Source organism: Ceratotherium simum, chromosome 2 (genome assembly GCF_057802395.1).
Source record: "Ceratotherium simum simum isolate JZ-2026a chromosome 2, ASM5780239v1, whole genome shotgun sequence".
Classification (NCBI taxonomy): domain Eukaryota; kingdom Metazoa; phylum Chordata; class Mammalia; order Perissodactyla; family Rhinocerotidae; genus Ceratotherium; species Ceratotherium simum.
In genome coordinates this window covers 94,065,867-94,091,962 of record NC_141901.1, presented here as the reverse complement: position 1 = coordinate 94,091,962, position 26,096 = coordinate 94,065,867, and the positions used below count along the sequence as shown (strand labels likewise).

The 26,096-nt window shown below is 39.7% G+C and overlaps 1 protein-coding gene across 1 annotated transcript in view; it reads right to left on the bottom strand.

Moving 5' to 3' along the window:
* The window catches only part of C2H1orf141 (chromosome 2 C1orf141 homolog), a 46,272-nt gene extending 25,947 nt beyond the window's left edge, over window positions 1-20,325 (bottom strand). Inside the window, 3 exon segments of the mRNA XM_087449235.1 lie at window positions 12,234-12,391; window positions 15,954-16,045; window positions 19,844-20,325. Coding sequence (XP_087305361.1) covers window positions 12,234-12,391; window positions 15,954-16,028 — 233 coding nt within the window. The 5' untranslated portion in view covers window positions 16,029-16,045; window positions 19,844-20,325.
* Window positions 20,326-26,096: the final 5,771 nt, after the last annotated feature.

The following is a 26,096-nucleotide window of genomic DNA, read 5'->3' as shown; positions in this document are numbered from 1 at the left end:
CTTCTTGCAATTGTAAGGATTGTAATTTCTTGAGGGCAAGCACTATGTCTAATATAGAACTTCTGAGGGTCCTCCTCCCTTGGGGCAAACACTGTCTCCTACCCTACCCTCCCTCCAAATGTCTAATATGGTGTTTACTACATAGTGGGCACGCAGGAAAAGCTTTTTTTTTTTTTAATTGAGATATACTTGACATATAACATTGTATTAGTTTTAGGTGTACAACCAATGATTTGATATATGTATATATTGTAAAATTATTACCACAATACGTTTAGTTAATATCCATCACCACACTGGCTTTAGCACATCACTATTCCCATACCAGAGGAAAAAGAGATTAGAAGAGGGAAGAGGAGGAGGTGTGCTGGAGGAAGACCACGTGCACCTCCCACTCATAGGTAGGGGATGGAAGAATCAAATTGCTGGCCATACCTCTTTTCCATTTCAGCTCCTCCAGTGTCCTAGACTGGCTTGTAAGGGGGAAAGGCAAACCTCAACTGGTACCTGGGGCCAAAATACTAAATTAGGCGGACTTTTAATAACCAAAAATGATCAGAGTGAAAGTGGAGAAAAATAAATCTCTTTTATGTTATATGCTCTTGAGTTGACAATAGGCAATGAAACAGTGAAGCTCATATTTTTAGTTAAAAAAAATTTTTTTTATAAGTGAGATTCAGCAATGGTTTTATATTCTTGTGATCGGACTTGAGGATCAAGGCTATGTTTATAAAAAGAATTGGAACTATTCCATCTTTGTCTATGCTCAGAAACCATTTAATAGTTTTTTGAATATTGAAGAAACTCACCTCTGACACAGCTTTAAGCTGGTGTTTTGTAAAAGACAGTTCTTTTACAAAACAGGTGTTAGACATGCTAACTTTGAAAAATGCTCTTAAAGATTCAGAGCACTTATGAGAAGAAGGCCCAAGTTTGGTGGAAGTACTGGGAGATAGCTTTTCTTTTGATCCTTCAATAAATGCATACTTAACGTGATTTATAAGAAATAAATGGAACTAAGTGCTAGATATTCAGTTTACAAGATTCATTATACACAAACTCTGATCAACTGATCATGATTTTCTTTTCTAGTTTACATAGTCCGTTGTCATGTTTTCTTTCTTTTTTTAACTTTTATTATATGGATTAATTTTGTGGACTTAGTTGAGGTATAACTAAATTACAAACCCTGCTACCTAGAAGCAGATAGGCTCATAGGATAGATAAAATGGGTACATAAATACATGCCTTTTAGGCTCTCAGGTACCTGGATAAGGGTGTTCTATCACTCACTGAGGAATGAGCCACAGTTACTTTTACCACTTAGTTTTCAAGGAGAGCGAAAGTTTCTGCCATTCTATTCCCAAGCTTCTTCCCTAGAAATAGATGTGAAGAACTGTGAAAGGTCTGAGATTTGACCTTACTTACAAGCTAACAAGTTAGCCTGCTACAGTTTCATCTATGCTGGCAGAAGACACGAGACTCCTGGGTCAGAGACAAAGGACAATTTATTGCTCACAGCAGTGGGACTAGCACCCTCTGTCAGTTCTCTGAGCCCCAGTTCCACAGGGCAACAAGCAGAGGACCAGATGACACCTGCACACACAGAGGGTTATATTCCAGGGATGGAATCCTGAGCTTAGGGAACTCAGTGGACAATAACATACCTGCTCTTGCTCAGAGGAAGGCACTGTTTTCCAAAGCTGTTTGCTATACAAACATCATTGAAAAGATAGTAACAAAGGCAGCCAGTGCCTCTGATCACAAGATGTACAGAAATACAAGAGACCCTTGGAGAATTTTCTCCCAACAGGATTAAGAAGGAATGAGAGGGCTAAGAGCCTAGGAATAAAAACTGTGTTCTTAGCACTGAGTTCTTATAGAACATGAGGAATGGAACTTGGAATTATAAATTTGGTGGGTTAATTCACTGACATAAAATCATAAATCTGTTTTTTGTAAGTTGTATGGGTTTTGGGCTGCTTATATATATATATATATATATATATATATATATATGTTTTTATTCATCCCCCTCCCCTCCCCTCTTTTATGGCCTTGTATTTAGAAAACTTGCCTGTGAAATTATATCTGTTGTAGTTAAAAGGAATATAGGTGAAGGCCTTGATTTTGCAGTGCATGGGCTGAAATTGCAGGAAGGCTGCTGCACGTCCTGGGGTGGGTCACTGAAGTGGCACTGGATGCTAAAGGAAGAAACCCAAGAGAAGGGTACAGCCCAGATGGAGGCAGGGGGGTTGCTCTAAAAGCTGCCTCCTCCCAACTGGAAATCTCGTATGGGCTACTTCCCCTATAATTCTTGGGAATGTTTTATGTTTTTATAGGACAGCCACTGTGAGATCAAAGTCCGGAGCTTTCATTCCGGCACCAGGGGATAATGTCAAACATGTTTTTGTGTAATAAAAATACCCAGTTTGGATCTTTATTTTATTCACATTTAATTTTAATTTGGATGAAATATTTCTCCAGGGAAGTTCCTTGAAAGAATATGTAGGCAGATTACATTCTAAAGTCTTTCGTGTCCAAAAATTTGTCTCTCTTTTCCTCTCATATATAAACGATTCATCCAAAGGGAGGATTCCTGGACTGCCGATCTGTTCAAAAGTTGAAATTGGCTGACTGGTTTCTAGCCTCAGAGATGCAGATGAAACTCGTTTGATTTCCTTTCCTTTGTAATTAACCGATTTTTTCTGCCTTTGGAATTAAGTAATTTTACCATAAATTTAGCACCTGGTAATCCTTTCGATCTGAAAATTCAAGTCTGTCTTCAAAATAAGGGGGTTTGTTTTCATATTTCTTTGATTATTTGCTCATCATCTGTTTCTCTCTCTTCTGATTTATGTATTAAGTGTATATTTACATACTGAGTATCCTGAAACTGTACTACATATCTCTTTTCAATCTGATTTCCACTTTTTTTGTATTTTTGTAAGATTGTACCTCTATTTGATCTTCTAGATTATCGATCCAGTTTCATCTGTATTCTGTTTTCAATTTCCCTACTCAGTTTTTGATTCAGAAATTTTTTTTTTAAATCTTTTTCCCCTGATTATTTCTGTCCTTAGAAGACATATTTTATGGGGCTGGCTCCATGGTGTAGCCGTTAGGCGCATGCGCTCTGCTACTGGTGGCCTAGGTTTGGATCCTGGGCATGCACCTATGCACCACTTGTCAGGCCATGCTATGGCGGAGTCCCATGTAAAGTAGAAGAAGATGGGCATGGATGTTAGCCCAGGGCCAGTCTTCCTCAGCAAAAAGAGGAGGATTGGCATGGATGTTAGCTCTGGGCTGATCCTCCTCACCAAAAAAAAAAAGAAGACATTTTCTAAAGTTTTCTTCTGTTTTCTTCCACTAAATCTGACTCTTTAGAAGTCACCTGTTCTGACTGTTTGGCTTCATCTCCCTGCTTCATATGAGAGTCCCCTTAAATGACCTGTGGGTTCTCTCTGACCACTCATTTCCATGGGTGTGGGTTCCTGCAGCACCTAGGAAAGTCGGGCTATTTGAGATCCAGGTGATATCGGGTGGTGAGGGAGATTTTTTGCAGTGAGTGGGTGGCAAACAAGCTGTCATACAAGGGTCTCTTGACTGAGGGAGTGAGAAATGAAGAGGCTAGAAATGGTTCTCAAACTTCTAGCTGCATATTAGAATCATCTGGGGTGTTTTGGAGAAAACACGCATGCCCAGACTCTTGCCCACTAGTTAAACCATGATCTCTAGGGTGGGGCTCAGCATATTTTTCAAAAGCTCTCAAGTGAGCAGCCACCATTGAGAAGGCCTGCTCTAGAGTCTCAGGTTTCTCTAGGTCTGAGCAGTAAGTGGGAGTCCTCTTCCAACTGCAGAGAAGACGAAGCATTCCACCCAATAGTGAAGCTCTCCCCACAGAGAGCTGGAGATGAGACTGTCACCTTCCCAGAATCTTCGTGGGATCTTAAAGGAGCCTATGCCCATGTAACTGAGAAATTGTGTGGGCAGTAGCAAGCAAGCATGAATCTATTTCTACTCACATAAATGTCTCCCTCTTCTCCACTGTTCCTGCTCCTGCCCAACCCCACCCCACCCCACCCCACTTACCTATTGAAAGTCACACTTTACCTAAGTCACAGAGAATATATGACATGCATATTAAAATTAAAGAAGAAAGAATTTGGCCAATTAAATTTCACTATTGGCTGCAACTGTATCCTCTATTCATATTTACTTACCTTTTCTGTGTGAAGTTTATCCTGTCATAAGAATATTTCTTTTAGAAATATTCTTATGACAGGTCTCAGTGTGGATTAATTTTTTTTATTGATGTTTTAATAGTTTATAACTGTGAAATTTTGGGTTGTACATTGTTGTTTGTCCATCACCATACATATGTCTCCCTTCACCCCTTGTGGCCTCCCCCTACCCCCATTGCCTCTGGTAACCACAATACAGTTTTCTCTGTCCATGTGTTGGTTTATATTCCACATATGAGTGAGATCATACAGTGTTTGTCTTTCTCTTTCTGGCTTATTTCACTTAACATAATACCCTCCAGCCCCATCCATGTTGTTGCAAATGGGACGATTTTGTCTTTTTTTTATGGCTGAGTAGTATTCCATTGTATATGTATACCGCATCTTCTTGATCCAATTATCAGTCGAGGGACACTTGGTTTGCTTCCACTTCTTGGCTATAGTGAATAATGCTGCAATGAACATAGGGGTGCATAAGCCTCTTTGGATTGTTGATTTCAGGTTCATTGGATAGATTCCCAGTAGTGGGATAGCTGGTATTTCTATTTTTAATTCTTTGAGGACTCTCCATACCATTTCCCATAGAGGCTGCACCAGTTTGCATTCCCACCAGCTGTGTATGAGGGTTCCTGTTTCTCCACATCCTCTCCAACATTTGCTGTTTTTTGTTTTGGTGATTATAGCCATTCTAACGGGCGTGAGGTGATATCTCAGTGTTGTTTTGATTTGCATTTCCCTGACGATTAGTGATGTTGAACATCTTTTCATGTGCCTATTGGCCATCTGTATATTTTCTTTGTAGAAGTGTCCATTTCCTGTGCCCATTTTTTGATCGGGTTGTTTGTTTTTTTGTTGTTCAGTTGTGTGAGTTCTTTATATATTATGGAGATTAACCCCTTGTCAGATATATGTTTTGCAAATATTTTCTCCCAGCTGGTGGGTTGTCTGTTCATTTTGATTCTGGTTTCATTTGTCTTGTAAAAGCTATTTAATCTGATAAAGTCCCACTTGCTTAATTTTTCTTTAGTTTCCCTAGTCTGCGTAGGCATGGCATGCGAAAAGAAGACTCCTTTATGACCAATGTCAAATAGCGTGTTGCCTATATTTTCTTCTATGAGTTTTATAGTTTCAGGTCTCACCTTCATGTCATTGATCCATTTTGAGTTAATCTTTGTGAGTGGCAATGGCAGATGGTCCACTTTCATTCTTTTGCATGTGGCTGTCCAGTTTTCCCAACACCATTTATTGAAGAGACTTTCCTTTCTCCATTGTATGTTCTTAGCTCCTTTCTCGAAAATTAGCTGTCCATATATGTGTGGTTTTATTTCTGGGCTTTCAATTGTGCTCCATTGATCTGTGTGTCTGTTTTTATACCAGTACCATGCTGTTTTGATTACTATTGCTTTGTAGTATGTTTTGAAGTCAGGGATTGTGATGCCTCCAGCTTTGTTCTTTTTTCTTATGATTGCTTTAGCTATTCGGGGTCTTTTGTTGTCCCATATGAATTTTAGTACTCTTTTTTCTATTTCCGTGAAGAATATCATTGGGATTCTGATTGGGATTGCATTGAATCTGTAGATTGCTTTAGGTAATATAGACATTTTAACTATGTTTATTCTTCCAATCCATGTGCATGGGATGTCTTTCCATTTCTTTATGTCATCATCGATTTCTTTCAATAATGTCTTGTAGTTTTCCTTGTATAGGTCTTTTACCTCCTTGGTAAGATTTATTCCTAGAGATTTTATTCTTTTTGATGCAATTGTAAATGGTATTATCTTTTTGAGCTCTCTTTCTGTTAGTTCATCATTAGCATACAGAAATGCAACTGATTTTTGTAGATTGATTTTGTACCCTGCGACTTTGCTGTAGTTGTTGATTATTTCTAATAGTTTTCCAACAGATTCTTTAGGGTTTTCTATATATAAAATCATGTAATCTGCAAATAATGAGAGTTTCAGTTCTTCGTTACCTATTTGGATTCCTTTTATTCCTTTTTCTTGCCTAATTGCTCTGGCCAAAACCTCCAGTACTGTGTCGAATAGGAGTGGTGAGAGTGGGTAGCCCTGTCTCGTTCCTGTTCTCAGAGGAATGGCTTTCAGTCTTTACTCGTTGAGCATGATGTTGGCTGTGGGTTTGTCATAAATAGCCTTTATTATGTTGAGGTTGTGGATTAATTTTTAAGAAAATTTTTCTAGGCTGACCTGGTGGCATAGTGGTTAAGTTCACGCACTCTGCTTCAGCACCCAGGGTTCGCGGGTTTGGATCCCAGGAGCACGCCTATGCACCCCTCATCAAGCCATGCTGTGGCAGTGACCCACATACAAAATAGAGGAAGACTGGCACAGACGTTAGCTCAGCGACACTCTTTCTCAAGCAAAAATAGGAAGATTGGCAACAGATGTTAGCTCAGGGACAATCTTCCTCACCAGAAAAAAAAAAATAATTTTTCTCATGAGGAGCCCTTATTTATCTAAAGGAAAAATATTCTTAATCTGACTACCTGCCCCAACTTGTTTCCTATTTCGTATCACTTTGTAAGTGGTACAATTGCCACTTTCATCTGAATGCTTAAGGGAAAAATCACTTTGTTTCTCTTTTAAAAATTCTTTATGTTTCAGGTAATTTTTTAAAGGGAGTTTCGTTAAAATGAGTGTGGCTCTTTTATAAAAGGTCCAATTATGAAAAGCTGCAGAGAAGAGTAAGTTTGGTGTTTATCAAGAAATCTTAAAGACTATATATACAAATTAAAGGCAAAAGACTGAGACATTTTCGAATAATTACAAAATTCTCTGCTTATCAGGAAAGCAATCCTAGGAAGACTTTTCCAGCAAATTTTTGGTATTTGAGGAACACCTTTATCAGTTCTCATTTATCCAAAAAAAAAAAAAAAAAAAAAAAAATGCAGAAGTCCTGAGCTAATAGTGTCATGAAAAAGATGTCTCAGGGAGTAACTAAGAAAACTTAAGAATTCTGATGGTTCTCAATCCCAGGTTTATGTAAGAATCATCTGGGAAATCTTAAACATAGTAATGCCTGGGCCCCACTCCAAACTAATTAAAGTAGAATCCAATTATTTTAAAGGTCCCCAGGTAATACTAATGTGCAGGTGGGTTGAAAATTACTACTCTGAAAGCAAAGCTAGCTACAAATAAACCTGAGCAGGTTTCCCCAATTAGGTGACCACAGCAGCAGGTTCAGAGTTGCTATGATATTCAGCAAACCAAGGAAAAAACTGGGACAGATGTTTCATGTTGGTCATGAAAACACTGGGACATGAGCTAGAGCAGTGACCCACAGGGTGGTCCCCAGACCAGCATCATCAGAATTACCTGGAAACCATTAGGCATGCAAATTATCAGGCCCCAGCCCAGACCTACCGAATCAAAAACTCTGCAAGTGGGGCCCAGCAATCTGTGTTTGAACAAGCCTTCCACGTCTGAGAACCAGGCTAGAGCTGTGCTTCTCAAATGTTAGTGTCCATAGGAATCACCTGAGGGATCCTGTTAAATGCAGCTTCTGCCTGGGATGGGGTCAGAGATGCTGCATTTCAAACAAGCTCCCAGGTGAATGCGATGCTGCTGGATGGAAGACCACACTTTGAATAGCAAGAGGCTAGAGGTCAAAAATGAAAGAAGCATGTAGCTACCAGAAAATTCTCTGGTCCGAGTGGTGGTGGTTATGACACAGAGTTTAGGCTAAGCTGACAGCTGAATGAATTCGATCTGACATCTTGGCGCAGTGTAGGAGTGAGGTTTGTGAGCACTGGTGTGGGCTGGTATCCTAAGTTACAATAATATAAGTTATAAGCCCGGGAGCTGCATCTCAAGATGAGGAGGCATTGAATCTGTCCAATATAACCAATGTGACCAGCATATCACTGTTGATACCAGGAGAGAAACTTTCTACTATATGTCCTGTTATTTAAGCCATCACTCTGTTATGTTAGAAAAGGACTTACTGCATGCAAGATGGAAGAGACAGTTTCTGGAGATACTACAAATTCTAGTAAAAGGTCAGGTTCTCTGAGGAGCCCATATAACTTTTAATTACTTCTTTTGCTACTTAATGATATTTCTACAATCCAAATCTGAGGATGCCTTGCCCTGTTTAAACCCTTCAGTGGCTCCTCACTGCTTTCGAAGTTTGTCCAAAGTTCATTACCGGCCCTCGGGAGCTGGTCTTGACTCACCTCTTCAGCCTCGTTTCTCAGCAATCACCCTCCAGTCTCTCCCCCGTGTCCCGTCCGAGTCCAGCAACACTGAACTGCTCTTGGTTCCTCAGATGGGCTTTCTTTTGCTTCTGGCTGACACTGTTCACATTATTGCCTTGCCCTGGAAGATATTTCTCTCAAATCTTGTTGCCTCTTCACTAACTCTCTGGGTCTCACCTGGGTGCCATCTCGTCTAGGAAACTTGCTGATCCTCACGTTAGGAATCTCTCTGTAGCAACTGGTGTTTGCCTGCTCATTTATCTGAATCCCCCACTGAACTTTAACACATAAGTATATTTCACCATTGCTGTTGCATCCACCGAGTATAGCAGTCACTCGACAAATACAGAATAAAATCAATGTGAAAATTATAGTAGTATGTGATATCAGAACTTTGTTAACAAAGATAAACTCATTATTTGCAAGAATTTTTTATTTGAACTTGGTTTAGGGCCCTAGAAACAACAATAAGTTGTGTCAGAATGAGAATCATTCAAGTATTAGTTGCGTGAAATCTAGTCTTACATTAAATAGCAATTTAGTTTCCATTTCTGAAAACAAAAGACTAAGGGGTTTGGACCAGCTATGCCCCTGAGAACAACTAGAAATCTGGACAAAATATTGAAAATATTTGTTTAAAGACATCTGAGAGCTCCCAAAGCAGGAAGAAATTGAGGGGCTGAGAGTTCGGAGAAGAGGGAAGCTCAGAGAGGAAAGCGAGGCATTTGGGGCTGCATTTTTGTCAATTCCATAATCGGCAGCAGAAAAGCAAAAGAGCTGTGTGGCGCTTCTGACAAACTCATAGGGTTGTGCAGACAAAACTGGAGTTCAGGGCCCACGGAAGAGGAAAGGTCCTACTATATCCTCCATGTGTAGGTTGGAACCCCAAAGATTTGTAACCTAGAAGTAAGGTTGAACCATAAGTAGATCAGCCCTCAAATAAGCAGAAGTCCAGTTCTGAATCATTTCTACCCTGATCTAGGATTGCTGACGCCCCTAGCCTAGCCACCTGACAAAAGCCAGCACAAATCCTCTCTGGAGAGGAGAACATGGCCTAGACTTTCAAATATCGTCTCCACTTTTTCAGATGCAATGTCCAGTTCTCAATAAAAAATAACCACGCATGTGGGAAGATAAAACAATATGCCCCCAATACCCAGAAAAACAAGAGACAATAGAAATAGACCCACAAGGGACCCATAAACAGCTATGCTTAATTTGTTCAGAGAATTAAACAGTAATTTACAACATGTTTTATTTCTTCATTTTTGCATAAATTAATTGGGTTGTTATCTCTTTAAGTATAGCAGGGAATTAACATGTCTTGCTGTTTTAAATAGTTCTATTTTACAGAAAAATTATACAAAGTGTGTTAAAACTATGAGTGTTACTAGCAGCTCTATCTTTTGGCCAAAATCACCAACATCTGAAGAATTTGGTTTCACTCTGAAAAACAGTACAAAACTGCTGCCTGAGGAAAGTTCCTTGAAGACAGGCAAATGGTGGACAGAAGTGGTCTTGGAAGCAAAAATCACAGCCTACATACGGAAACTGCTGCTTGGACTTTTCTACATGTGCTATACCCTCTTAATTTCTTCAGCCAAATTTTATTTCCTTTGGCCTGGGTTACACCCTGATTCTTGTGCAAATTCTTGAACTTTCCCTGTACTTTGTTTTTGCTAGTTTTGTCTTCTGGCCACTGATCAAACCAAATTTACTTGGTCTTTGAAGCTTGAAAATACGTGCCTCTTTGTCTTTATAATTTAGACTCTGATTTCAAACTTCAAGTCAGCCAGGTTTACACTTAACTCAAAAGGAACATTACTCAGCTATTACTGAGTTACTATTGATATTACACTAACACGGGATCAATGATGCCTTTTTGAACTACTTAGGAAATGGTCTTATCAGACAGGAAAGGGGCAGCAACAGTACCATCTTGGAAAATACTGCCATAAAATATCCTGCACATTGTCTTCAAATACGTCTAATGGGTCCTTAGCCATATATGATACTGTTACATAATGGCATATATATACAAATTAAAAAACATATACAAATATAAAATATAAATAAAATAACGTATACACTATTTTCCCTTCTCTGTATTCCCAACTTTCACTTCATGCAGTTTTTTCTGTGTATTATTAAAATGTTGCATTTTAATATGGATAGTTTTATAAATGATTTTGAAGTAAAGTTATTGGCTGTATCTACGTAAAAACATAGTAGTAATGTAAGAAGTTTGTGATAAAGCTAAATTATATATTTATTTGTGCTAGAAACAAATTCCTTATTTAAACTTATGGCTCCACAATGGAAACATGTTCTAATATCCTGGTAAGTTATAAAAAACGAAAATCTGAGTGAGCTGTATTTTTTGTCCAAATGATCTTGTTTTACTTTAGATTTGGCCATGTTTGTCTAACTGTCTTCCAGACACCACCTGAGTGCCCCACAGGTATCTAAAACTTAACATATCCAGAATAAAGCTCATCTCTTCTCACTCTAATCCTCTTCTCACCCCCATCTGCTCTTCATCACATGTTCTCTACCCAAGTACAAAGTGCCATAATGCACCCAGTCACCAAGCCAGGAAGCTGGAAGTCATTCTATTGAATGGGGTCATGATAAAGAGCACAGGCTCTGAAATCAGACTGCTAGTGTTCAAACCCAGCCTCTGCCACTTGTTAGCTGTATGGCCTTAGGCAAGTTATTTAACCTCACTGAGATTTGGATTCTTCATCTGTAAAACTGCATTTAATACATTGATTGTTACACAAAATATATGAGATAAGAACAGTATCCACCCTACCACCAACATACAATTGATTTGAAGTTCAATTGATTCCACATCTTAGTGTTTCATTTGTCTGGGCTCTCCTCTACATTTCTGATGCCTAAAGAATTATGTCGCATTACACACATACACAATAACAGTGAAAGACCAAGTATGACATATTCAGCCCAGCCCTTGTAAGTACACAGTACACTGTAAGTACACAATACCCTGTAAATACACAGTACCCTGTAAGTATACAGTACCCTGTAAGCACACATTACACTGTAAGTACACAGTACCCTGTAAATATACAGTACCCTGTAAGCACACATTACACTGTAAGTATACAGTACACTGTCAGTACGCGATACCCTGTAAACATACAGTACCCTGTAAGTACACAGTACCCTGTAAGCATACAGTACCCTGTAAGTACACAGTACCCTGTAAGAATACAGTACCCTGTAAGTACACAGTACCCTGTAAGCATACAGTACCCTGTAAGCACACAGTATCCTGTAAGCACAAGTGCACTGTAAGCACACAGTACCCTCCAAGCACACAGTACACTGCAAGTACACACAGTACTCTGTAAGTACACAGTACCCTGTCAGCACAGTACACTGTAAGCACACAGTACACTGCCTTACTTAGTTTTCTGGGCAGACTCTCTTTTTGAAGTATATTGGCAAAAGTTTGAAATAGATCCTGACATTAATTTGGGGCGGTATAATAGAGATCAAGAAAAGACTCTTTAAAAATTCAGAATTGTCATTACTATCTGTAATTATCTGCAATAGTGAAATTATAACAAATATTTTATAAACCAGGAATATTCAGAATGCTAATCTAGTATATCGGAACTCACAACCATTATGAAATATACCTATGTTTGACAAAGCTTGCATTTAATATGGATTGCATAATCTAAGACAAATATAAAGTAATGCTTTAAAACACCAAACTGAAAGTCTGAGGTAGTTATGATGATTACCTTTTTGTTTTTTTAAAGCCACATGATTTGTCCTCTGTGATCTTTGGTACTGTCTTAGATGTGGATGTAGCAATAGCCTTTTCAAATTCAAACTGAAAATCAAATGTCAGGGGTGTCACCAAAGTCTTTTTCTTTACTTGACTCTGAAGCCTGTTTTTCTGCAGCAAAGCCAAAGTATAATATTGAAAAAATGAGTACTTTTCATATAGGAAAAATTCTGTGTGAAAAGGGCAAAATTAATCTCACTTTACAGACACACACACACACACACACACACACACACACAGAATTTATGTGGCAGGCAATAATGGAAAAATAACAGAGATTGACAATTGGGGGCCTCGTTAACAATAACCGCTGTGTGACCTGAGCCACCCTCTTCCCATCTATGAAATGAGGGTGTTGGACTAGATGATCATGGAGGCTCCCTCCAAATTCTAAAATTCAGAATTTAAGAATGACTTATATATTTAGCAAAGACAATACTGACATGTAGAGTCACTGGAACCACAGCAGGCAGGTCTCTGCAACCTGCTCCTCTTCATGTACACACACATGTGGTGAAACAACCATCAGTCCTCTGGTCGCATGAGCCAGAAATAGAGTTAAGAAAGCAATCAGAAGAGGACTTTGTTCCAATATGATACAGATGAACTGAAAAGGAAAAAGGATGGAGCTCAAGAGTGCATTAAGGGGCCAAAAATCTTCTCTAAAAAATTGTCTCTGAGCACAGAGGAATAAAGAGATGAGAAGTTTGAAAGCCAGTCAAAGGATGTGGGAACTTCTGCTTCTGCCCCTAAGTGCTACGAGGATTGCCCTCCTGCTGTAAACAACTAGAAAATCTGACAAACATATGCAAACACCTGTAATCAGGTATTAGGAAACAGACAGAGCAGGACTGCGATCCCTGAGGGAAGGGAAACAAATGAAGCAAACCCACAACAGCCTGGCTTGCTTCCTGGAGGCAGTCTCCCAGTGAGGTGCAGCGAGAGTGAACTCTAACCAAAGCAGTGGCCTTGACCTTGCTGAGTGTAAGAGACACAGATTGCACCAGCAATCACACTCTTGGGCATCTACCCCAGAGAAATGAAAACTTATGTTCAGGCAAAAACCTGTACACAAATATTCATAGCAGCTTTATTTTATCTCATTTTTTTAAGCAGCTTTATTTTTAAAAGCAAAATACAGAAAACAACCCAGATGTCCTTCAATGGGTGAGTGGTTGAAACTCTGCACATCCAAATAATGGAATACCACTCAGCAATAAAATTTATATATTATTTACCACAAAAAAGCTATTGATTCATGCAAAAACCTAGATGGACCTCAAGGGCATTATGCTTAGCAAAAAAGTCAATGTCAAAATTTGACATATGGAACGATTCCGTTTATATAACATTGTCAAAATTACAAAATGATAAAGATGGAGAACAGAATAGCCATTGCCAGGGATAGAGACAGGGAATTGGGGTAGGGGCGTGGATACAAGTACAAAGAAGCAACATGAGGGAGTTCTTTGATGGTGATGGAAACATGCTATATCTCGATTGTGGTGGTGGTTACAGAAATCTATAATGGGATAAAATGGCACAAAACTACACACGCAAATGAATAAAGGTTAAAAAATGGTGACAACTGAATAAAGTCTGTAGTCTGGTTAACAGTAATATGCCAGTGTCAATATTGGTTGTGACGCACACTGGGTTTGAGATTGTACTATAACTATGTAAGATGTCATCACTGGGGGCAACAGGGTGAAAGGTACGTGAGACTATTTGTACTATTTCTGCAACTTCCTGTGAGTCTATAATTATTTCAAAATGAAAAGCTTAAAAAAATAAAAAAGCAATTACCAAAGTGATTTATATATTGTGGTCTCATTTGGGGTCAATAAAAAATGAAATAGAGACAATCCACCTTCATAAATGTGTGTGTATGTATATACGTAGATGTATATTTATATTATGAATACTTACATGTAAAGATAAATGTATGTGTGCATACGTATATACGTGTTTGTATACCTTTGTAAGAGCACAAAAGAAGATGAGGATGGATAAACACCAGCTGCTAAAATTGGTTTGCTTCAGAGGAAATGCTTGGAGAGAAGAGGCCAGAGACAATTTTTCTTTATGTAATTTTCCTTATGTATAATTTTTTATACATATCTATATGTTGCTTAACTTATTTCCAAAAGTATGTTTTTATTTTATAATTTAAAAAATAAGAAAAGGTTTAAATAATGATTATATACTCTTAAAAGAATTTCCAGAGAATCCTCTGTCAGTAACACATGAACTATGCATAGTAACACAAAATGAGAAAGTGCATGGACGTGCTTTGTACAAAGGAAGCTCTTAGTGAAAGGTAAGAATTATTATTACTAATCATAACTTAAAATTTATATAAAAAGGAATTTCATGACAAATTACATAGATTTATCTCTGATTATATTTTCTAAAGTATACTATTTTCATTTTAAACAGAAAATAAAAAAGGAATGAACTTTGGGGTATCTAAGTCTAATATGGTTGCTTTAGTAAGTTGCTCTTGGTGTGTTATATCAAAATTTTGATAGCCATAATAGAATGAATTTATTTCATTTTCCAATATTACTCTATTTTCTGAATGAAAGGGGATAATTACGAAAAAAAAAGAAAATCAAATTATTATTCAAACATCAACATTTTCATTTTCAGGTTCACAGATATATTCATTTACTTAAGAGTTCCTCTCTGCAGTGTCTTCCTTGATTTATCAGACTTCATGCTTTTTATCTATGCCTCATTTATTCACATTGTTATATCATATTGCAAGTCTGTGTAACCAAATTAAATTGGTCACATGTGCTAAAAATTTGTTTTTTTTGAGAACTATATTCTTTATTAATATTTTATATTGAATTGTATGAGTCTCAACTTTTTAACTTTAATTTCTGTGAACTTCTTTTCTTTCTTTCTTTCTTTCTTTCCTTCCTCCCTCCCTCCCTCCCTTCCTTCCTTCCTTCCTTCCTCCCTCCCTCCCTCCCTCCCTCCCTTCCTTCCTTCCTTCCTTTCTTTCTTTTTTGTGAGGAAGAGTAGCCCTGAGCTAACATCTGTTGCCAATCCTCCTCTTTTTGCTGAGGAAGACTGGCCCTGGGCTAACATCCATGTCCATCTTCCTCCACTTTATATGGGACGCCGCCATGCCCATCTTCCTCTACTTTATATGGGATGCCACCACAGCATGGCTTGACAAGGGGTGTGTCAGTGCTCCCCAGGGATCCGACCCCGGGCCACCCAAGCAGAGCATGCACACTTAACTCCTACGCCACCCGGCTGGCCCCTGAACTTCATTTCTAATTTGGTAACTATACAAAATATTTTCTTCCTTTTAATAAACCAACTAAATAACTTTTTATATGTTTAACATACTAGTAAGAACTATAGGAGTAGTCACAGGTACTATTTGACTGCCTAGGATTGTTTAATCTTAAGCAGCTTGGATACACCATAACTTAATATAGCAGCTATCTAGAAGTTACCTTGTATTTTTAATTCTTTATAGTATCCACTATTAAGTGGATACTATAGATGGCTCTTTAAACTAATATAATTATTTGCTTTTTACAAATTAGTTTGTATCTTCATATCAATGCATCATTAACTAAAAATAATCATTCACATTTGAAATGATAACCTTTTAATAATTAGATTGAATTTTAGCTTTTATTTTACAAACCTTTGCTCTTCTGGCCAAGAGTATCTTTGCTTGCTCATCTAGAACATCTAATTTCTTTAAGATTTTTTCTGCCATTGTCAGTCAGTAAATTCCTATTTAAAAAGGAGTAAAAAGAAGAAATCTCCAAAGCAATTAAAATTTAAACACATGATCGATTATTTAGGCATAAGTTAAAAGACCTATCTTTATGTTACTGTTTTAGGTAAAAAATAGAACTCTATATATAGATCATGGAATAAATCACAGAATTGTAGAGGTACCCAAGTTTTAGATAGAAGGTCACATGATCAGAATTCCCAGATGTGTGTGGGCTGCAGGTGAGTTGGAGAAAGTTCAAGATTACCATACGAAAACCAGATGTGACTCATACTTGAAACAAGGGCATGAGGCTTGATTTATATGTATTTTCTTTTTGTCATGGTATAATTTTAATGAACATAAACGCAAAGAGCTCACATTTACATAATTAATTGCATTCAAATTAAATTGGTCAATGATCCAAGACTGTTAATACAGCACTTAGAAGGCAATTAGTCACACAGAGGAGTGGCAGCCAGGCTGGTTAGGTGCTATTGCCATCACAGCTCATATTTGCTAGTTAATTCATAGAAAATTGCTGCAAATTTCATCTGGGGTCAAGTGGTCCATATTAGGCTTGGGAACCTGAATATTAGACATCAGGACCTGGTCTAATTTATCTCCATTTTCAGATGAGGAAATTAAAAGCCACAAAGTACCTTACAATGCCAACAAATAGCTAGGGACAGATTGGAGGCAAGATCAGGAATATTAACCCAAAACTCCCTCTATTATCTTTATTTTAAAAATTTGAGTAGATGATTACGCATTCAGCATATTTTGCTCAGTGAATTGAATGGGCTCCAGTGGCATTTAAGTGTAAAAGTTAAGATGGTTCACAGAAAGTACTGAACTCATCAATGTTTCTAATGAACATCAATGTCAACACTAAGGTTCTTTCAGAAAAACCTATGTTATTTCTCCCATATTGTATATTATTCAATCAATATCACACAAAGACAATAATACATGAAAAGACAAGGATCAAGGATCCTATACCAAAAGCTCACAATATTTTGTACTTGGTTTCTTTTTTTTTTTTTTTGTGAGGAAGATCAGCCCTGAGCTAACATCCATGCTAATCCTCCTCTTTTTGCTGAGGAAGGCCAGCTCTGAGCTAACATCTATTGCCAATCCTCCTCCTTTTTTTTTTTTAACCCCCAAAGCCCCAGTAGATAGTTGTATGTCTTAGCTGCACATCCTTATAGTTGCTGTATGTGGGACTCGGCCTTAGCACGGCCAGAGAAGCGGTGTGTCGATGCGCCTGGATCCTAACCTGGGCCACCAGTAGCGGAGCGCACGCACTTAACCACTAAGCCATGGGGCTGGCCCTGTACTTGGTTTTTTTTAGCTCTCTTTTCTACTCTCTCTCCTTCACCATATGTTGCCCTGGGTGTGAATTCCTAGTGTCCTGATAGCATTTTTCCAACCCAGCATGCCTTCTGCCATTCTGCTACATCCAGATACTCCCCTCCCATCCCATGAAGTAGTCCAACGCGACAAAGGGCTCTTCTGGGCCACGGGGCTGCAGGCAGATAGACTGCCGTGTTACGAACCACCTAACCTCGGGTTGCAGGCCGGAAAGGCGAGGTGCAGGGCAAGGGCGTTAGCACAGTGAATGCCGCAGACTCTCTGGGCCTACAGGAGAGGCCGGGACAGAGTTGGAAGAGAATGTAGATTATCTAAACACTATATTTTGTCTTTTCAGACCCAGGAACCAGCCCTCTCATATATCCTAAAAACAACTAAAGGAATTTTAGCTTCCATGTTTCCCTTAAACATAATATGAGTTCAAGGGGGTGGAGATGGCTCCCATATTTCTCACCGGTTTCTTTTATTGGGGACAAAGATTTCTACTTCTCTATAAGAGAAAGAAAGGTAAATAACAGGAAGATACAGCATATGGAAGTGAATGTGTTTCCCAGTTTGGGGAAGGTATAAAGGACACGAGGGACGACTGAGAGGTGCTGCTTTCTTGGGAGAGGAACAGCAGGCAGGTCTTTTCAGAGTAAGATGCCCTACACCTCTACCTTTTAGAGTCCTTCATCTCCAACATCACATCAGACCTTTTAAGATGCACTACATCATCCCATTTTTTACATACACTTAGCTGTAATTTAAGACAATTTTTATGTTTTTGATTTAAAATTATTTTGCTATGAGTAAATTATTTAGCTACGATATGATTTCCGGTAGATCACTGTGTGTATGGTGAGTTTTTTTTGAAGCGAGAAAAACTAACTGACCAATTATTTTCAAGGGTCAACAGCAATTTCATGACTACTAAATTTGACAGTTAATGAAATTGACAGCATGTTATTAGTTTTAGTTTTGCAGTTTCATTTTCACATTTTGGAGCCAATATCGTTTTTTTTTTTCCAGTTTGCAAATGTTTTCATAGGTCCTTGGCAATGTGCAGTGGTTCCTAATAGATGAATGGCCTTGGGAGTAAGTGGAGGTGACCGTAGACTAACTTGCTTGCTTTCCTCATTATACCAAGGGTATCAAGGGCCTAGCTTCTGTCTCTTCAAATAAAAACTGAGAGCAAAGGAACACGAGGTCTAATATGATGGTGTATCCCAACTGCTTGGCATGAACTAAAATCCAATCTTTTGATGCAAAATGCATCAAGACTGCATTAAATTTTCCTCAGTAAGACCTTCTGTGTTTCAGTCTTTTCTTGATTCAATCTTTAATTTTAATGTCTACTTTAAACCAGCATATTGGTGTCATACTTCTACTTCAGGTTTCCATTTCTATGGCATATATTCTACTTCATTATTCTGTTTCAGTGAGCATATACTGTCATTTGATGATCAGTATTTATTTGTTCATTTGGGCACTGGCTACCTAAATGTATTGCATGAAAGATGTTTTGCTGGATATCCTATCAAATTCCCTGAAGAAGTTGGCACTTGGTGGACATTTATCTTTGTGACCCCCATCTTCCTAGGCAAGGCAGATGGCCTCTCCTATTTCACTAAAAAAATAGAGACCATCAAGTAAGAACTTCTCCAACTTCTACCTCTCATATCAAAGTCTTATCTGCATCCATTCCCATCTCCCCTGTATTTTAATTTTAATGGAGGTGTTGCCTCTCGCATCCAAAGCCCATCCCTCCCAGTGCACTCTAGACTCTATTACCTCTGACCTCCTTAGAGTTACGTCCACTGGTTATCCTCTCTCCCGTATCTTTCAATTCTTTTCTCACCAACTTCTTTTCCTTAGCGTTCTCAAGTCTCTTCCATTTTTAAAAAGGAAAAATTCTTCCCCTAACCCTAGTCGCCATTATTCTCTCTCATCTTCTCTTTTTTTTTTTTTTTTTTAATTTTATTTATTTATTTTCCCCCCAAAGCCCCGGTAGATAGTTGTATGTCATAGTAGCACATCCTTCTAGTTGCTGTATGTGGGACGCGGCCTCAGCATGGCCGGAGAAGCCGTGCGTCGGTGCGCGCCCGGGATCCGAACCCGGGCCGCCAGCAGCGGAGCGCCGCACTTAACCGCTAAGCCACGGGGCCGGCCCTCTCATCTTCTCTTTATTGTCAAATTTCTTAAAATTGTAGTCTATACCAAGGGGTTCTAATTTCTTACATCCCTTTTCCTTCTCTATCTACCATCATTTGGCTTCTTTCTAAACTTTTCCACTAGCGCTGCTCTCATAGGTCACCAGGGTCACCATCTTATAAATTAGTAGACACTTTTCCTCTCTCATTTACCCTATTGGAATCTTTACAACTTTTGCTAATGTTGACCACTCCTTTCTATGGATCACACCCCTCTTGGTTTCTATGACAACAGTCACATCTTCTTACCTTCTCTGAAGATTCCTTGTCAGTGTCTTCAACTTGCTCTTCTTCCTCAGCTCACCTCCTAAATATTAGTGTTTCTAAATGCTCGGCCATCTTTTTCATCATTCCATATATTCTTCCAGGACGACGTCTGAAACCCATGGCTTCATCTACCACCATCTATTTCCAAACAAAATCTCTCTTCTAGGTTCCAAACCTATATACCAGACTCAATCCAGATTTCCCAAGGGGAGCCCAAATGTAGGTCTAAATGTAAACCCACCCTTCCTCTTACTCAGCCAAAAATCTCTTCCAACCTTTATTACCACGTTAATTATCTCTTAGGCATCTAGCCCATAAACTTAGGAATCCTAATGGTTCTCAATCCTAGTTACACGACAGAACAAACTCAAAAACTTCCAAGAAATACAGATTCCCACTTGCCATCCCAGACCCGCTAAGTGAGGATTTGTGGAGGTGAAGACCAGGATCTATTTTTTAAAGCCATTCTGATGCAGCTGTTCCCCAACTAGGATATGGTCACCACTCTGCCAGAAAACTCCCTCCTACCCCCTCCCTAAATCTACACAGCCACTTTCTCTTGCATATGGTACAGCCTACATAGCTTTTCAGTTTTTCTCCTCTTGTCCATTCACATTGCTATTTCCTCAGTTTAGGATTCCACAAGGTGCTGCCTGGATTATTGCAATAGTTTCAAAATACGTCTATACATTCGATCCATCTATCCTTCACATTTGTCTGAACCGTGGTTTCAAGAAAAATACAATCACATGCCTCCCTGATTAAAGCTTCAACCCCTCCCTACAGCTTTCAGGACAAAGGTCAAGCTACTCGGTTTATCACACAAGGCTCTCGGTTTGGCCTCTGACCAAGTCTTTTACCTCATCTGCCTCTTCCTCGTGTATACTTGATATCCTGGTCCTGACAAGCAACTTGCAGTGCCTCAAATGCGTTGTATTTTCCTTTACTTATGGCTTTGCCTTTGCTGTTCCCTCTGCACACAATGCTGTTCTTCCATTCCCTGTATTTCTAAGTCCTATTGATCCATCAAGACCCAACACAAATACCACCTCTGCTGGGAAGCTCTCCCTGATACACTATGATTTAACTGTCCCGTGTCTGTGCTCGCATGACAGCCTCCGTGTGCTGCTATCCTAGTACCTACCATGCTCTATCAAAGCATTTGATATACTTGTTTTATTCCCCCCTATACTGTGTGTTTCTTGAATGCAAGAACTGTGTCTAATTCATCTTTGCATCCCTAATACATAACAACCTGAATGAATTAATTAACCATCAGCCAAAGAGGAAATGGACAACTGTAAACGCTATGACTGCTTTTAGCCTGCATTTACATTTATGAGTATGCACAAATCTTTGACAGAGTCCTTCTAGATCAAGCCATTGCATTAAAAACATTGTTTTCTCTCCCCCCTTCAAACTTAGAAAGGCAGCAGAATGCACAGGTTAAGAACACGGATTCTGAAGTCAGACTGCCTGGGTTTGAATCCTTGGCTCTGCTACTTACCACCTGTGTGACTGTGGGCTAATTGCTTAACCTCTCTGTTTTGCCCCATCTCTAAAATGAGAATAATAAAAATACCTACTTCATGGAGACGTTATGAGGTTTAATTGAGTGGATGTAAGTGACATGTAAGTGTTTGGTAAACAAAAGAAGTAAATATAAGTAATGATACACTTACCAGTTAGAGATAAGATGTGTAGGATTACCTACATATGCTGCAACATGCATGTTCTCCATCTGTATATCATTTCATTTTTTTCTGCCGTACCTGCCACCATACAATCTCCAATGGTCTTCATTCACAGTATATTTCTTCAAGTATACCTACACTAGATCTTGGGAGCTTGGGAAACAATGAGAATTTATTCAGCAATTCAGTATTTTCTATTTAATCCAGCAATTCAGTATCTTCTGTACCATGTCATCTGATTATCTGTTTCCTTTCCTTCTCTAATTTTCTCATGGTTTTACTTCTCAATCTTCTATTAAATTCTTATTCTGAGTTCAGTAAACAGAAACTAAAACTCAATGCCCTATAAAGCACAAGTCTAGGCCTTGATATATGGTGACTATTTAGGGAGACTACCCTGGTAAGCATCACCATGTCTTCATACTGGAGACTCATCAAAGAAACAAAATTAGTTTGTGCTCAAGTAAATAGATTTAATCATCCCCCTTTCAACTGATATATTAATGGAGGGCAGGAGAGATGATCTCACTTATTAAATATAGATGGATATGTCTGAAGTATTCTTATATGTACTTACAGTTGGAGAGAAATGCTCTCCTTTGGAATGGAGGGTTCTTATGTGGTCACAGAGCCTAACCCATAGAATCTTGGGGTTAGAATGGGTCGATAGCCTTTCACATAATTCCATCAACAGTGAGGCAGCCTATACACCAACTGGTTGAGAACTTTGGATCCCTAATCTTATTTCCATTGCCATTGTCTTCCTCTAGACCTTCAGGTTTTCACTTTCCCTCCCCTGGGTTACCCCACCATACTGCTCTGAATTTGCCGGCCCTTTTCCTTCCTCCTCATCCTTCACATACTGATCCTTCAAATGCCATCAGAGCTGTCTTCCTTAAACAGGACACGGATCAGCTCCAGCTCCAGCCCACAGCCCACAGCCCTCAGCTTGCTCCCGATTACCTCCAGAATAACACGCAAACTCTTCAGATGACATACAAGACCATTCAAGAAAAGTCCGTCCAGGATCTGGCTCTGTCCACCTCTCAGTTAATTTCCCTCTGTCGGGGGAAGAGGGAGAATCTCCCTCTGCCCTTTTTCTTAAGGTTCTTATGGCTGGACAAATAATTAACAAGACAGGTTATCAGGAGAAAATAATACTAAGTTTAATAACATGTATACATGGGAGAAAGCAGGGACACTGCGTTTCTCAACACAATAGCAGAAATTCTCGTCTTAAATACCATGTTCAACCAAAGACAAGGAGGATGTTGGGGGTGGGGGTGTCAGTTACAGGAGATTATCACTAAAGCACTGTAAACAAGAGTAAGGTTTATTATGCAGTTTTAAGGCCTCACCTTCCACATTGATAAGTTTCTAGAAATGAGGTCATCCGCCCTCTTCCCAATACAGAGAGGGAGATCCCTTTACAAATGGAGACTTCCCTTGTAAATGATTGTCTGGCAACTCCTCGCAGGGCCATCCAGAGAAGGTGGCCAGAGAGACAGAACTTCCGATAAGATGGGCTTGTTGGTGCCTTTTCTATTGTAACCTCTATCCTACATTATCTTTATAGCAGTCATGATAATAACTCCTTCCTGAAACAGATCTTTTGTTTTAAATTCTTTAGGCAGTTTGGGAGGGGAAATTCAAATATTCTTCCTGAGTTCTCTGAGTCCTTATTGTCTTCAACTCTCAGCTCGAAATAATCCGCATACCAGAGTGGTGCCTCCTGGGGTAGCTTGCCCTGAGCACCATCACCTCCATATCCCGTCTTCTCCTGCTATACTCTACTTCTCCTGCCCCCGGACGTGTTCTGCCCTTTCCCAAGCGTGTCCTCCGCTCGTGCTATTCCTTCCACTTAGAATGTCCTGTCCTCATGTCTTCCGATCAAAAGCCTACTCTTTACCAAGTCCTGGAGTGAAGGCTACCTCTTTTGTGGAACCTCCCTGGACATCCTCCTGTGCCTCGTCCCAGGGACAACCTCTTCTTCTCGTGTGCTCCTACTGGACTTGGTCCTTCGTCATAAAAGTTGGCACATTGTGCTGCAGAGATTCACTCTGTGACAGATCTCTTCCTCACTGTGTTGAAAGCTCATTTAAAGCAAGAATTGACTTATCCACCTCTGAATCTCAGCACCAGACAAAGGATTTGACCCTTCACTGGGATCTGAAAATTAGTTTAATTTGAAGATGTCTCTGATTATAACATTTTAGGAGGAGTAATTCCAGTTTATCTGTAATGGATGACGTTAATTCATGATGATTTACTGGGGGATGAAATATGAAGCTGAATGAAGTATTATAAAATGTGGTTCTTGCCAAATCTAATCTCAGTAAAATTATTTTCAAAGGAAACTTGGATCTGTGTTCTTAATTACTGGGTCAGTAATGACAGTTTTTTGAAGAAGAACACAATGAAGCAGAGAACTTGCCAACTAGGGCAGAATGAAATTCCTGGTCACCCTCACGGTCAGTCATCCACAGGCCTCACTGCACGGACTCAACCACATGCAAGAACAATTTCAAGGTTGCAGGGCCAACATGATAAGCACATCAGAGGCTGCCTCACTACTAAGATAAAAATATCGAACTAAAAAGTTACTCCTAAGAGCACTACTTCATTTGAACTGTTAGCACCTTTGGGACTGAAAAAAATCCCAGAAGCCCCCAACGTTGCCAATATAATAGGCTCTGCTAAGGAGGCATTTTCAGCAAGTTCCAAATGTCTCTCATTAAAGGAAGAACTCAGGAAAACTAAGATAGAGGTTCTAAACTCACAAACTAAAGAGCAGACTAATCAATTATCTAGAAAATGGAGGCTTAAATTAAAATTTACCTCTGTTATCTGGCTTTATCAGTTCAAACGCTTACTTCCTGAAGGCGAGGTCTCCGCCTTACACTTTTACCTGACACCGTCCCCTAAACACTCAGCACCTCGTAAACACTCACTGTTAGATGATTACTTTTTACTCAGTAATGTGATAACTGGCTCAATCTCTCCACCTCACATTCCAAGTACAGACACAAAGGAATCTTTATTTAAAACCTAAAATGTTTATAAATGGCCCATGTTGGAGGCTGAACTATGTCCCGCCAGCACCTCAGAATGTGGCTGTATTTGGAGATAGGGCCTTTATTTTAACGAGGTCATTAGAGTGGACCTTAATCCAGTATGACCAGCGTCATGTAAGTAGAGGAGATTAGCACAGACAGCACACACGGAGGCAACGTGTGAGGACACAGCAAGAAGGCGGCCATCTGAAGCTAAGCAGAGAGGCCTAAGAACCCAATCCTGCAGGCACCTTGATCTTGAACTTCTATCCTCCAGAACTGTGCAAAATAAGTTTCTGTTGTTTAAGCCACCCAGTCTGTGGTATTTTGTTATGGCAGCCCTTGCAAACTAACACAGCCCGCAAATCATGAGAACTAATTTAAAAACTCATTGTGTGAAGATTTAACTATGAAACCTGGCCTATGTGCTTAGATCCACAGCATATATTTTCTTGCCTCCTTTTGATTATGAGCAAGGGAGATAAAATTTACTTTTCGTTTTGAGGGTTTACTAAAATTTGCCTCTCACCAACCTGAGGTTGGATGGTAAGCTGCTAAGGAAAAATATTAAAGATGTTTTAAAAGTGTGACGCATATGCTCTGGGGAGTATTATCGTGAGCAGCCAATCAAATAACGATTGGAAGAATCCATTGGCAAACTGGAAATTGCACCACAATTACTGCAGGGGCCATCAACTCCCACCCCGCCATTCCGGGTCCCTTCTGTCTCCGGCAAATTTGAAACGTACCAGTTATGCAGCCCGGAGCCGGCTGGCACCTGGTGCCCCGCCCCCCAGGTCACCTTCCCTAGGGGCGCCGCCACCCGGGACCTGCTGGGTGTGGGGGCACGTGGAAACGAGGGAGCCCAACTCACTCTATGCCTACGGTCCTTGAATGGGAAGCCAAAATTGGGGGCAAAATTGAGGAAGCTCGTTAACATTAAGCACAGAAGAGATATGGTTTTTTTACGGACCTGGAAGAGCCCCTGAGCTCCGCCTCCCACCTGCGCCCCACACTCACCTGAGACACCCCGGCGGTGGCCGCCCAGCAGCCCAGCTTCACACTGACGCCTGTCATCTCCGTGCAAATGTTAATTTCCAGCCTTCCAAAGCCGCTGCCTCCCCAAACCGCATCCACCTCCTCCTTTTTTCTTCTGGCTCTGGTGGTGATTTGTTCCCCTCGTTAGCCCCGTTACAACACGTCCTGTGTCCATAGAAACAGTTTCTCGAGTTTCCCCACCTTGAAAAAGTCTTGAGAGCAGAGTTCTCTCTCTTTGCAGGGGTTTCGCCCGTATAATTTGTAACTAAAAGCCAAAGAGACTCACCAAATACGTATATTGATATAAAAACGGTTGCGCTGAAAGAGCGGAGGAGCGAGGGCTTAGGAAAGAAGATGGAGTGAAAAGAACTAGGGAGTAGCGGCTCTGCTTCTGCTTCCTTCTTCCTTTTGTACTTTCCTCAAAACACAGAATTTCAAAAAGAAGCTAAA